Raw genomic sequence first — 15,365 nt, 5'->3', positions numbered from 1 at the left:
CGCAGAGGCTGCCCTGACCCCGCTAAAGGAGAAGGGCATTCGCATCTTCAATTATCTCGATGACTGGCTGATCCTAGCTCACTCGCGAGATCTATTGTGTGAGCACAGGGACCTTGCGTTTCGGCACCTCGACCGACTGGGGCTTCAGGTCAGCTGGGAAAAGAGATGCTCTGCGCAGGAGAGAGCTTGCATCTCTTTTCTCGGTATGGAGTTGGACCATGGCACGCCTTATGAACGAGCATGCACAGTCGGTGCTGGCCTTCCTGAGAACCTTCAGGCAGAAGGTAGCGGTCCCATTGAAAAATTTTCAGAGGCTCCTGGGGCATATAGCATCCTCGGCAGCAGTACTCCCCCTCGGGTTGATGCATATGAGACCGCTCCAGCACTGGCTGCAGACTCAAGTCCAGAGGTGGGCATGGTGCCACAGCACCCAGCGCGTGACTATCATGCCACGGTGCCGCCAAACTTTCAGCCCTTGGTCAGATTTGGCATTTCTGCGGGCAGGGGTTCCCTTAGATGCTGCAATCGATAACTCATCGTCGTCACGTGCCCCGAACGAGACATTAAATCCGCCCTGAGGTGGACCGCCTGCCTCGCTTGTGAACTCTACCAGGCAGAACGAGTGTGCTGGTGAATGGGAGGTCCGCGGGGACTGAGCCGGTGGAAACGCTCCCATATCCACATCCAGATTGCCCGCAGTGCTCACCGACACAGCCACCTGAGTCTCAACCCAGGACGGACCGGGTCGGGAAGCAGCCGCGGTGGCTCTCTGCTTCACGAAGGAAGAGAGCCGTGACCGCAACGTTCTTATGGGCATGTTCTCGCAGTGAGAACATGACTCCTCCACAAAAGCTGCCTCGGCCTTCGTGGCCATCTGGTGGGGAGAGATAACGGCCACACCCAGTAGCACAAAGGCGAAAGGACATTTTTAAAAAGACGGCAATCGTTTGTGCGAGCTCTTTTAGAGAAAATATACTCTTTTGAAATATACTCTATTAACACCTGTGGACTCAGCCACCGAAGCGCCCAGGGGAAGCATAACACTCGATCGTGCGAGGGTGAACACTGATATGCGCCATAATAAGGGGAAGCATAACACATGCGCTCGAAGAATAAGTCTGAATGAGTGGTGCATGCCATTTCCTTTTATACCCGTATGTCCGGGGCAGAGAGTGGCATGCAAATTCCACTTGCCAATTTTCATTGGCCTTTTCTGAATAAAGCAAAGGTGATTGGGGCTCTCGAGCGAACCCCTAGTGTCACTACATCGACACAACATCGAGTGACTGACAGACAGGGAACACCAATATGTGAATAAATCTCCAAAATGTGCATAAAAAATTTATATGCTCGCTTGAGGTGGATACATTTTTAATCAGATAAGAAGAAATGTGCATAAACTATGATGGAAACACATTTACAGAATAAACTCCTATTGAATTTGTTAGGAATAAAAGATGTGCAACAAAAAGGTCATGTGACTGAAAAACTTGTTCATTACTAGACTAACCAGCGGGCCAATCATCGCATTTGAAATGTTCCTCCGGTCATCCTGAAATAACGGTGTCCTGAAAATCCAAAGGCTACAAAGAGTTTGCAGAGCAAATAATTCTAAAACAAACTTGAACTGTATGGAACAGAAGGTTTATTGAAACTTTTGAAAAATATCTTAAAGATCCGCACGGTATAGTCATAAGGATGGATCAAAGCACATACAGTTGCAATCAAAATTATTCAACCCCCCTGACCAGCAATACATTCTGGTGATGTGTATTAAAACACATCAACTAAAACCTCAGTAAACAGTCAAAGTAAGTTTTTAATACACATTTGAGTGATTTTGAGAACAAAGAGTTCAGTTTACCCAAATTTTAAAATAAAAAAATAACTAATTCTCTCCACAAATGTCATGTCAAAAATATTCAACCCTTAAAGTCAGTCATTTGTGGAGCATCCTTTATCCTTAATAACAGCAAATAAATGTTTTACGGTAAGTGTTCTCAGGCTTCGGACACCTCTCTATTAGAATTTTTACACATTTCTCATGAGCAAAAGCTTCCAGCTCATTGACATACTTTGGTTTCTGTGCTGCCACTGCTTCCTTGAAATCCCAACAAAGGTTTGCAATGGGATTTTAATGATGGACTGAAAGGACCATTTAACCCTCTGGGGTCTGAGGGTGTTTTGAGAAGTTTTGACATGCCTTGACATTTGTGCTTTTTTCAGTTGCTTAAAAACATATGAATGGCTAAAGTCTGATAACACTGTATTCAGCACAAACTGGGCTACAATAATATGCGAACAACATGTATGTACATGTTTGTATTTTTGAGAAAATAACGTTTATGCGTGGTTTTATAAAAAACAAAAATTTTAAGTCACTGAAATAAGGCCATATAACACATACTAAACATTTGTTCACAAGACTTTAGAGAACTGGATCTTGTAGCCTAGATTTTTTGCTACAAAAATGATGTGAAAACCATCCTGATCACTCATTCATACAAAACAATATAGTCATTTAACTTTTGTAAGACACTTTTAGTGTTAGAAAGGCCATATGTGAGGAGGCGTGGATGATCATGAATATTGATGTGATTCACACCTGAGAAGACAAAGACCCCTCCCCTGAGAGAGAATGAATGTGAGGAGACTTAATGATTGAATGTATTATCTGACTATACATTTTCTTTACATAAAGACTTTATACCTACACTACCATTTAAAAGTTTTAGATCTGTAAGATTTTTTAATGTTTTTAAAAGAAGTCTCTTCTGCTCACCAAGGCTGCATTTATTTGATCCAAAATACAGCAAAAACAGTGATATTGTGAAATATTTTTAAAATTTAAAATAACTGTTTTCTATTTGAATATATTGTAAAATGCCATTTATTCCTGTGATCAAAGCTGAATTTTCAGCATCATTACTGCAGTCTTCAGTGTCACATGATCCTTCAGAAATCATTCTAATATGCTGATTTTCTAATATGGGCATATTTACAGCACATTTTACATATTTACACCCGAACAGATATTTGCAAGCACAAGCTTCGTTGATGATAATGAGGCAGCTTAAACACTAGTTAAAATATAATCTAAACATTCATATTATTTTTATATCATATTACATATCATATTTATATCATACAGCATACATACAGCCGAAACAACATTTAAATGTAAATAAAACTTGCCTATTAGGACATATTTGAAATTTCAGTACTCTGAATCCTGGCTGGCAAGTCTGGAAATAGTCCAGCTAGTAAAATATGCATGTTTATATAAAATAGCATGTCAACTAATATGTAAGTAAAACTAAATGACTTACTCATCTGAAACTGTATCCTCGGCTAGATCAAAACGCTCTTCAAAATGCAAACGTTCCTCATCGGATTCCCGGTCTTCTTCTGAGGAAAATGTGAACTCTTTGTCACTATCCAGGACCATCTGTAGAGCTTCCTCACCTGTGTAGAGTGAAAGGGAAAGGGAATGAATCTGATGATGAACTTGATGCTTTTTAAGGCATTGTTGGGGGCGTTTACCATTTGCGTTGATCGCCTCAGCTCATTACCGTATGAATAGCGCCCTCTGCTGGTGGGTGTGATCACATTAGCGATAATGAGCTGAGCCTGGAGAAACTGTACATCGCTTTGTTTCATACAGATTACATTGCAGGAGAATATTTGTTTTAAATTTGAATAGTTTTATTTAAAAGTAGACATCTTAAGCTTTCTTTAGACATATGTTTCATGTTTGTGTGATAAGTATTCGCTGAGTTTCAGTTCATTTTTGTGACGTGTTTCAGAAAGATGCTCACGGAGACAGAGACGGCTGAAAGCGCACCCTGTTTATTTTCTTTATTTTACAAAAGCACAAGGTTTTGTTGTTATTGTGAGTGTACACAAATAAAAGTAGACCCTTTATAGTTTGTAATGATGTCTTACACTTATCTGTATGCCCAAAAATGACGGAGTATTTTAAGTTGTTTCCGCTAATATGCGGAAAAAATCCAGCAGGACGCACCGGCGCATCCGTCGACCCCAGAGGGTCATTCCGCGACCTATCCCTGAACCAGATTTTGGACAACTTGGATGTATCCTTGGTGTTATTGTCTTGCTGGAAAGTCCAGTGATCACCGAACTTCAATTTACACACTGAAGGCATCACATTTTTCATGCCAAAATGGCCTGATACCTGAAAGAATCCATGGTGTCAGTCACATAGTCAGGATAGCCGTTTCCTGCAGCCGCAAAACATCCCCACAACAGGACTGACCCACCTCCATGCTTGACTGTGGGGATGGTGTCATTCTTATCATCACCTTGTCATCTTACTCCAGATGTACTGCTGACCCATGGGTCTAAAACTCATTTTCAGTTTAGTGTCATACGTCTATAAAACCTTCTTCCAGGACTCCACAGGTCTTTCCTACTTCTTTCCTATTACTTCTTGAAAATTCAAGTCAACATTTCCCTTGGTGAACTTTGTCTATTGGAAATTGAAGTGCCTTGGAAATGTACTTTTAGCCATGACCTTTCTTGTGTAATGAAATAATCTCCTCTATTAGCTTTTGAGACAGCTTATTTTTTAAAAAAATTCTGCATAGAAATACATTTTTGCTTACAACGCTAAACTTACATATTAAAACTTAAGTGCCATTGCAGATTGATGACTTAGTTTTGTTTTAAAACAATTACTTGTGTAGCCTTACATATTTAAGAAACAGCTACATGCAATAGGGGTTGAATAATTATAACATGGCTGTATTTTTAAAAAAAATCCTGCTATTTACAAATATTAGGTTATATATTCACACTATGACTTTGAATGTGTCACTCAGCTGATATAGATGTAAAGTTTAAAAATTCTGGGTCATCAGAAAATCTTACCTTTGTAAATCCTTACTGTCTAGGGGGGTTGAATAATTTCGATTGCAACTGTATATTGTGCTCAGAAGTGTGTGACGCGCTGTTACTCCCAAACATGAGACAAAGTTCTTTACAGTGTTTTGTCTGCATGCTCTAAACCGCCAGTATTTTATTAATAAAACACTCACAGTGGCTACAATTTCTCCGGAATTGGCGAATTCATCTTTTTTGAACACCTTGGATGGAAATGCGGCTTTATTCGAAGATTGTTTTTGTGATAATATGGTTTTTCGCATAAATTAAATTCGCAGCTTTGATGGAAACATAGATAATGACAGCATGATACACAGTGCAAATCAGATTAATACTTGCCTTTCATTCGTATTAATTTGTTCTCGTAGTTTCCGATTCTGAAATGACTTACAGGCTTTATAACACTTTGCAGGTTCAGTTTGATTAATTTGCATCTAGACCACCCTTTATTATGCGCATTTGGAGACACGCCTCTAAATTGCATATTTATTTTGGGGAAACAAAACAATTTACCAAGACATGCTATTTTGCGCATCTGAAAGACGCAGTCTTTAAAAGACTACGTTAGTAGATCAGCGCGGACCTTTTCTTTGAGTGCTATCAAGTTTGCACATTTATATACACGCAAACCTTTAGTAAATTGGGGTCTAAGTTGTGAATTTTTAAATAATATCAAGTTATAGAAAGTCATTTATTTTTTATCAAATTGTTTATTATGTTTCCAGGAGTGTTGGTTATTCATGTTTTTGAGATGTTACAGACATTACATCAGAAATTAGCATAATTAATTCTGATTCAAAGTAATGTCCAGCATCATCCAATCACTGCCAACCATGTTAAAATAAAATGATACATTATAAATTCTGAATCTATGTACTGATTATCATTGTCCCATGTCTGTCAAACATGTTGAGTGATCCAAACATCATCTGCAGCCTGAAACTGAACTTTTGATTAGATTTTAGGAGTGACTGCACTTAACTGCATAGAGAGCTATATTATAATCCCTTGCTCCCTATTTAGTGAATGAGTTAACCTCCAGTGTGCTGTCTGTCTGCATTGGTCTCAGAACAGTTTGAAATGCACCTTATTTTCATCATAACTCCATATAAAGCCTCTGAAAGCAACATTTTCCAGTTTTTGATGAACCCATTTATTCTCAATGTGATAATACACAGTAAATATAGGATATTTAACTGAAACTGAGCATACAGTCCACATATGTGGTCATTGTGTTTAACAGCATGCCGTTTCTCAATAAATCGCTCAAATTTAGTGTGGCATATCGTATGAAACTAGAGACTCTAATCTTTTGACTCAAACAGGTTTTAATGTAAAAATTAGGTTTCTTACCAGATGTATTTTGTTGGTGTTTCAACCAAACACAAACTCCGCTGTGATCGCCACCTTGTTGTTTTGTCACATGACTCAGTGAATCAACATTTTAACCCTTTACTGACAGCACAGAGTCTCCTGAACTGAGATCAGTCAGTTTAAATGAAATTAAATAATGCGTTGCATATAGTGAAGCCAAAATACAATGTCCACACATGTTGATGCAGGGTCGCTCGATTTTTAAGAATGAAGAGGACAAAGATACTGCAAACGGATGTAAAAACTAATTAAACAACTATTAAAGATAGTGTCGGGGTGAGCAAGAGACAGGCACAGTGGGTGTGGCATCAGGCCACAGAGAGGCATTTATTTAAAATAATAATATATGTATGATATCAACATACAGTGACAGAGATTCTGCTCGAAATGTCACACTCACAGATTAAATATCAAGTGTATCTGGGATAAACAGTGCGCTGATTTTTCTCAGGCTTTCTTTGAGTCATTTCTCGTCGAGTCACATCTGTTGTGCATCTCAAATCATATCTACTTAGGTGATTTGAGTGGTTGGATTGCTATCCGTCTCCAATGCGTCTTGGAGTGCATTCACACTTGGTCTTTTCACATTAAGTGACCAAGAGTACTGTTAATACCTCCTTATGTACTTCTTTCCTTAATGGGAATTCTATCACTGTAAAGGGTCTTGTGTTTTGTGCCCAAAGAGGGTCACCTATTTCATTCTCAATGGAAGTTTTAAGCAATACCAATAATTGTCTTGATATCTTATTATGTCATATTTGCTGTTATAGTTGTTATGTGTCTCTTTTGGAATCTGTTTAGGACAAATTTTCTATCTTGAATTTTTTTTAGTTCTTTGTTCATGTCTACTCTGGATTGTAATAATCTTTTGAGCAAAAAACCTCCCCACATAATTTCTGAAATGATTTGGTAGCTTAGCACAGAAAGAAATAACTCAAAGCGCAAGCAAAAACTGAACAAATGTCTCACGACAGGAAGTGGTGCAATGATATATTATGGATTAAATGCACAAGAGTATGAGTAGAGTATCTAATAAATGGTTTGAAATCTGCATGCTATGTTTTTTCTATAGCTTTTGTGGCCCATGGACTGTGTTTTGTGCACATACTGTAGTGTTTCCTGCAGCAGTATGGTATAGTTTTCCATTAACATTTTTCCGAACATATTTCTGCTGCAGACACACACATGCACAGCACCTGTTATGGGGCTGTAAAGAGAGGCTTGTGTTTACGGCCGTTCCAACATGCCGTTACCAAATCACAGTGCTGCTGTGCCAACCCTGACTATGCCTTTGGTGAGCTGTGCCACCCTTGCCCTGCAAAAAACTCAGGTACTCTATACATGTGCATTACTGAATTATGGTATGTTATAATTTTTTTAGAACAGCTTGTTAAAGTGCATATTGTTATTGTTTATGTTACTATAATTCATTCTGCTAATGTACTGTATGACATGTATAACATGGACAGCTTAATGTGAAGTGTTTCATATAGAAACCTGTTGATCTGAATGAAGTTCTCTCTGATCTATAAACCACTAAGGAAACTTTTATTTCAATCTTGCAACTTATTTCTTTATATCTCTGATGGTAAAGACCCTGGTGTGATGATATCTGTTACTCTGTTGAGGAGGTTTACAGAGATTGACAGAGATGTGGACCTCATTTGAAAAGGGATTTATTGACGTGTTAATGTCCAGGGTAGATAAGACAAAGGGTGTAAGTCTGTTTGGAAATATATGGGTATATGTAAGCATCTTTAGGGTATTGTGCATATATTCTAGCATATGGGAGCACAGCACATAGACAACAACACACTGAAGTTTACAGGTTTCCTGAACATGGACTTAAATGTTTTCATTCAGGAGACTTTTGATTATTTTGCTCACTGAGAATGTTTTTTTTTTTTAGGGAAGAATGTGACCAAAATTAGGAACATATTGAAAATAACCACAGCTTAGACCAGCCATACTTAATTAGTGGATCTATAAACAAATAAATGTATAATAAATGGTTCTATTTGGTAGTCTTTTATATGCACTCTACAATTTAAAAAATGCTTTGAAGTAACCTAAAAAAAATCATGTGTTAACATATAAAAAATCTGAATTTATTGATGTCAAAAACATTATTTAATATGACCGAATCAGACTGAACACATTAGGTTACCATTGAAAGTAATTTTTAAGGGTCAGATCAGGCAGAAATAGTTTAATAGTAATGCCTGTATTCACTTTTTACAGTGTTCACAAATTCACAAATTCACATGAATTCACAAATATAAGAAAGAACATGAATCTCAAACAATATATATATATATATAATGTTTCTGTCATTGGTCTTGTTGCTGTTTTTATCATAATTTTATGCTCACCCAGTGTCTGACAGAATATATTTTCTCTTTTACAGTATAATATGAATGGAGATTAAATTTAATTCTTTTGTGATAGAGAATGTCAGAATTTTAAGCTCCTGCAGGGAATTATTTTTGGGCTCCACACATCCATAAAGAGATGGATATAAATGTGGTGGGAATCATAGACATATAAATACATGGATGCCTCATTGGCCGCTTTGGTCCGTTACTGTGATACGTCAACGCGTCCGCCATATTGGACCAGGCAAGACTGCACTGCAAACAAATACGAGTAAATGGGGGAGCTGTGGTTTTACTGGATAAAAAGCATAATAACGTTTACATTTCTCAACCGATTTCAATGGTTTATGATCTATGTGGAGTACAAAAAAGTTCTGTCTCCAGTTACTTAGAATCTCGACAGTTAGACTTGGAAAATTATTCATTATCATCAGGAATTGTGAAAACTCAAGCTTGTCAAGCATAGATTTAGCTTATTTTTCTTGGTTAATAATTGTGGAGACGTGCCTAATATAATATAATGTACATGAAATGTGAATAAAGTTTTTTCATTGTGGAAATGGCTTTTTCTGTCTTCCACCCAATCATTTTAGCTTTTCTTGTGCTCCAGGTCAGAACACAGCTTGTTCACTTTGAAATACTGAAAAAAATAGAAATAGTGCATCTTTAAGTACTAATAATTGATCATCATTGAGAAAAATGGAACAAAACTGGCAAATACAAATCAAATAGTGAGACACTGGCAGTCAGTCTGCTTTCTATATTTTTATAGCAATAAAAGAAACTGTAGAATATACAGTCAATAAAAAAGAAAATAGTAAATAAAATAGTGAGTAGTGAATAGTACTATAATATAATACAATAGTATAATACCAATAATAGATTGATAATAGCAAATAGTATATGTAGTATAAACAGTAGTATAATACAGTCAATAACAAAATAGAAATAGTAAATAAAATAGTATGTGGTGAACAGTACAATAATAGTATAATTAGTATAATATAATACAATAGTATAACAATAATAATTGATAATAATAAATAGTATATGTATAATAATAATAATAATAATAATAATATAATAGATTGATAATAGCAAATAGTATATGTAGTATAAAGAGTAGTATAATACAGTCAATAACAAAATAGAAATAGTAAATAAAATATTGAGTAGTGAATAGTACAATAATATAATAGTATAATAATATATAACAATAATAATAATTATTATTATTTCTCAAAATCTGTCGAACGACAAACCCTGATATGTACACAAGGGCATTGTCCACAAGGCTACCAAAGCGGGTTGGCAGGTAGCTATGGCCACACACAATTGCAGAGATGTTAACAAAAGGGGATGGAAGCTCTTCAGTTTCTTCTGCTGCTAGAGCAGAGGACATCTCAACAGCAGACAGGGACACGGTCTCTTCCTGTGCTGCCACGTTTCCTGAAGTGCTTGGAGAGACACCGCACCGGACCATAAGATGGCAGAAAATGCCCTGGAACCGGCCTGCAGAAGGGTTGTTGTTCCAGCTCCCTAAAAAACAAACACATAGAGACACACAACACTTAAAGGAATAGTTCACCCAAAAATGAAAATTTGCTGATAATGTACTCACCCTCAGGCCATCCAAGCTATATATGACTTTCTTTCTTCATCTGATGAAGATGAAGATTTTTTTTTGCTCTGATGAAGAAAGAAAGTCATATATAGCTTGGATGGCCTGAGGGTGAGTACATTATCAGCAAATTTTCATTTTTGGGTGAACTATTCCTTTAATACTGATATTTGCTCTTTTCAGACGATAGATTTATAGAACTCATCCACCTTTGTAAAATGAAAAAGTAGTTATTTAATGTATTAGAACCAGTATTTTGTAAAAGTGCAATAAAATGACATGAAGAATACCTTTGTAATGTATGTGGATGTGGGAGGTCAAGATGGAGAGACTTTCTCAAATAGTTATATGCTTTTGGACCATGTAAGTGGAAACTGAGGGCAAACTCCCTCTGGTCTTTTGTGTACTCATGGCCCCGTTTTGACAGGAGGTCTATCGGAAGATCTGAAATTCAGTTAGCACAGACTAACTAGTAAATGCTCTTGCAATAATAACTAGAAAGTCTAAAAAGATGGGAAAGTGTAAACATAATATATATATATATATATATAAAGTTAAAAGTTTTATTTAAATTTTACCGGAGTAGAAATTGAGCCACTCTTTTCGCCTCTTCATTTATGAGGTTCTTCCCCTTCAGATCCTCTAGAAGATCATGCACTGTGTTCTTTGCCCTCCGTTCTCGGTCCTTCACATTCCTCATCTCTCGCTCCAGACTCTCAACCCTAACCAAGTCTTCACGGAGTCTTGCCTTTAGACCACTGGGAGATGCAGGCAATGCATAGGAGTGGTCCTAGTAGAAAGAAGGTTGAAAATGTTTTGAGTAATGTTTATATCACACCACTCACAGTCTCAGCTGTTTGGTGCATAGGTAGTACAATGTATTATCAGCTGATTGCATTCTTAAAGGATTATTCCTCCCCAAAATGCAAATTATCTCATCATTTACTTGCCTCCATTCCATCCCAGATGTGTATGACTTTTGTTGTTGATCTGAACACAAATTAAGATTTTTAGAATAAGTTTTCAGATGGGTAAATCGATAGAATGGAAGCATCTGAAGCCATATATATGGATTACTGTTATCCTGCCTAAATGTGATTTATGGACCTTGAAAGTGTTGGTTGCTGTCTCCTTCCATTCTAAGTCCCTCCACATCTGAAAACTTCTTCTAAAAATCTTTATTTGTGTTCAGATGAACAACAAACATCATACATATAATAATCCTTTAATCTCATCACCCCTCAATCCCACTGCCATCACCGTGGGTTTGTGTGTGTGTCAGGGAAGCATATTCAACACCAGCTTGTTTCAATGAATGTGTCTGAAAATAGTGGCAGAGAGGGGACAGAGAGAGAGAGAGAGAGAGAGAGAGAGAGAGATATTTGAATATAACCAGAGCCATGATTCTCACAGTTGTTCGGGGATTAACTAGTAAAAATACTCACAATATTAGGCAGAGGGGGTACAGTCTCTTGGAAATGTAGAGAACAGTCCACTAACAGGCTCTCTTCAGCCTTCCTTGAGGCTTGTGTTGTCCTGGTTGCCACTGGCTAAAATGGAAAGAAATATATATAAATGAGCCACGATTTGATGACAAGCGATCAAATCATTATAGCCTATCGATACACCAACTCTTTGGAGATGAGTCGGGAAACTGAAGACTTAGCTCCATCTCTAATCCTGAGAGTCTGACCTGTCCTGTCAAAGTCCTCCGGCTTGAAATGCTCACTGCATAGCAAAGAGGACTCACTGGCGGAAAAACCTACTTCCCACTGCCTCCTCAACTGTTTCTCTCTGTGAAACCTTCAAAAAGTTTGAGAAAAGTTAGCTAGCCAACTAACTACAGTCAGACTCACAATATGTCAGTCTCTCAGCCGAAACAAGTAGCTTGTCACTAAAGTCGGTTTGGATAAAATCTCGATTATGGGCACTTTAGTTTATAATATAAACTATAATATAAGCTGAGACTTTATAAGAATTCATGTAAACTTTATAAGTCCCAGCTTTCATAGCTAACTAGCGTTATCACTAGCTATTAATAGTCTGACTCTGGTGGCCAACTAGTTAGCTTTCAACAATGTTATAATGACCAAATACAACCAGAAACAACTGTTCAGTCTTACTTATGAAAGGTAATTCCCCGAGATCTGGTTTGGATTGTGCAAAAGTTTGTACAGCCCCAAGCTGCACAAGAGTCAGGCATCTTTTCTCCAGTACAGCTGCCTGAGAGTTATGGCAAGTTGCCTGGTGCAATATGGTGACGACATTGATGTACGATCCAGCGGCCAATGAGGCGTCTATGTATTTATATGTCTATGGTGGGAATAAAGAGTAAAAATGGTGAATGTAATGTAAATGTACAAATACCTCAGATATTTGTTAATGTGTGAAACACAATTGCACTGATTTATAACTGGCAGAAACTGTTGTGTATTGGAAATTGATGTAATACAGGGCAATTATTTTCTCAGCTAGCCACTTTGCTAAAGGACCTCAGTCTGCTTTGATATCAAAGATTATACTCTGCAGACAAGCCTACTGCAGCAACCCCAGCAAGGAGATGTCGCAAGCACTGTGAAAGGAAACAAAAGCATGGAAAATGGGCAGCCTAAATGCTAGGCTCAGAACAAGGCCAACCAGACCAGCAATTCCTTCCATTTTTCTCTCCAATGTCTGCTCACTAGAAAATATAATGGATTAATTTAGCCCTGAACTAATCACCCGACCATTGATGAGAGACTGCTGCATCCTAGTCTTTACAGAAATGTGGGTTCATACAAATATCCTGAACTCTGTCATCCAGATAAGCTGATTCACATCCTTCCGTGCTGATAGAAAAACAGATAAAAAGTCCTTTTTTACTATAAATTCTCATCCCTGCCCCTGGTGGTGATATGCAAGAACAATGTGAAGAACAATGAAGAAAGAAGAATGTGATCCCATATGATAGTGTTGCGTGAGGAACAGGCCAAAATTTAAGTGTTAATTAATCTCTTCACCCATTTAAAACTGACACGCACGCAAGAAGATCTTTATATACATATGCACAGCAGTAAGCGCATCTGATACCACATAAACGTTTTAGGCAGTCGAGAGCTATGTGCGCAATTCACGCTGCGGTGCCAGGGGAAAATTTCAACAAGGCCTCAAGGAGAAAAGGTGGAGGAAAAGAAATTGCACACATTGGTTCTTGCTTGTATTGTCACTATTTTTGTTGAATGTGTGAAAGTAAACGAGATTTGAGAATATGGTAGTCTTCCCCGCTCCTCATAAAATACCACAAGGCTGTCCCCCTCCCCCAGTCTGCAATTCTTTTCCCAGAATACAGAGCACTGCTCAAATGGACCAAGCCTGTTCTAAAACATATGACAGTGTGGCCAGAGGGAGCCACCTCTGCCGTTCAGAACTGTTTTAAGCGCACAAACTGGGGACATATTTAAGAAAGCCGCCACCTGTGATGATTAACAAATTAACCTTGAGGTTTATACTTCAGCGGTGTCAGGATATATCTCAAAATGCATATAAGCTGCACCATTTGCAAGACTATGTTAGAGCAAACCAAAAACCATGGCTCACCACAGAGATCAGAAAATAAATCAAGTGCTGTGATGCAGCCTTTAGAGCCAAAGTCAGGACAGCTCTCCAGTCAGCAAGAGCCAGTCTGTCCCGCACCATCAAAACAGTAAAGCGCAGCTATGCAAAGATAATATGCAACCACTTCACTGACATCCAAGATGCACATAGCATTTGGAAGGGCATACAGACCATCACAGACTACAAACCCGTACCTCAGGTATGTGATAGTAATGACTCTCTGCCAGACATATTAAACAACTTTTATGCACAGTTTGAGGCACAGAAAATGTCCCTGCATAGAAGCTCATAAAAACAGCTATAGTCTTCCCTAATGACTGTTGCCCCATGGCACTCACAGCAATTATCATGAAGTGCTTTTAAAGAATCGTGATGGGCCACATAAACGCCACCTAACCCACTACTCTCAACCCTCTGCAGTTCGCTTACCACCAAATTGCTCCACAGAGGATGCTATTTATACTCTGCCTACTCAGGACTGTGCTGTGAGGCACTGCTCAAATTATATTATCAAGTTTGCTGATGACACAACAGTGGTAGGTATGATTAACAACAACTAAGCAGCCTTCAGAGAAGAGGTGGAGCAGATAGAAGCCTGGGCCTGTATTCACAAAATTTGTATCTGACCACTAGGAAATCTAGTGGTCAGAAAAGTTCCTTGCCTAGAGTGTTTGCTCATAATACAGTGATTGTATTTATACACAAAGCTATTTTTAGGATTGTTTGTGATTCTCTTCTAAGTTGTTGTATGTTTAAGAGCTACTTTTAGCATTAAAATGCTCCATTAATAACTCTTAAATGAAAACTGTACAAGTATTCTAAAATGAGGAATGTTACGCCCATTTTTTTAAGAGTTGCTCGTATATTTTCCGTGTTGGAAGCTACTTTTAGCCTTAAGTTTTTTTGTTTTTTTTTTGTGAATACAGGCCCTGGTATTTTAACTACAACATTGTATGTCCAAAAAATATAAGAACTCATGATCGACTTCAGGAGAGCCTGGGTGAACCACCCCCTGTTGCACATCAATGGTTCAGCAGTGGAGATAGTGTCTATCACTAAATTCCTTGGTGTTCATATCTCGGAGGACTGCACCTGGGGTCTTAACTCTGCCGCCATACCCAAGTAAGCACAGCAACGACTATATTTCCTCAGACATCTGAAGAGGGCACAACTACCCCCTCTTCATCCTGACCTGACCACATTCTAAATGCACTACAGAAAGTGTTCTGAGCAGCTATATCACTATCTGGTACAGGAACTGTCCGGCTTCAGATTGTAAGTCCCTGCAACGGATAGTGAGAACAGCAAAGCACATTACTAGAAACCCTTTCCCCTCTATCCAGAGCCTCTTTAACAAACGCAGCATACAAAAAGACATGAGTGTCATTCAGGACCCCTTTCAAACCTCACATGGACTCTTTACACCTCTGCCATCTGCCCGAATGCCCCCTGTTCTGTATGGCATAACTTCCCATATGACTATAGGTGCCAACCCGGTG

At 38.2% G+C, this 15,365-nt stretch overlaps 1 protein-coding gene across 1 annotated transcript in view; it reads left to right on the top strand.

The window, feature by feature from the left end:
• Nucleotides 1-15,365, top strand: part of LOC127433192 (fibrillin-2-like) — a 198,545-nt gene that overhangs the window by 80,280 nt on the left and 102,900 nt on the right. The window contains 1 exon segment of the mRNA XM_051684909.1: nucleotides 7,454-7,606. Within this exon segment, the coding sequence (XP_051540869.1) occupies nucleotides 7,454-7,606 (153 nt within the window).

This window comes from Myxocyprinus asiaticus, chromosome 43 (genome assembly GCF_019703515.2).
Source record: "Myxocyprinus asiaticus isolate MX2 ecotype Aquarium Trade chromosome 43, UBuf_Myxa_2, whole genome shotgun sequence".
NCBI lineage: Eukaryota > Metazoa > Chordata > Actinopteri > Cypriniformes > Catostomidae > Myxocyprinus > Myxocyprinus asiaticus.
This window is presented reverse-complemented; position numbering and strand designations above follow the sequence as displayed.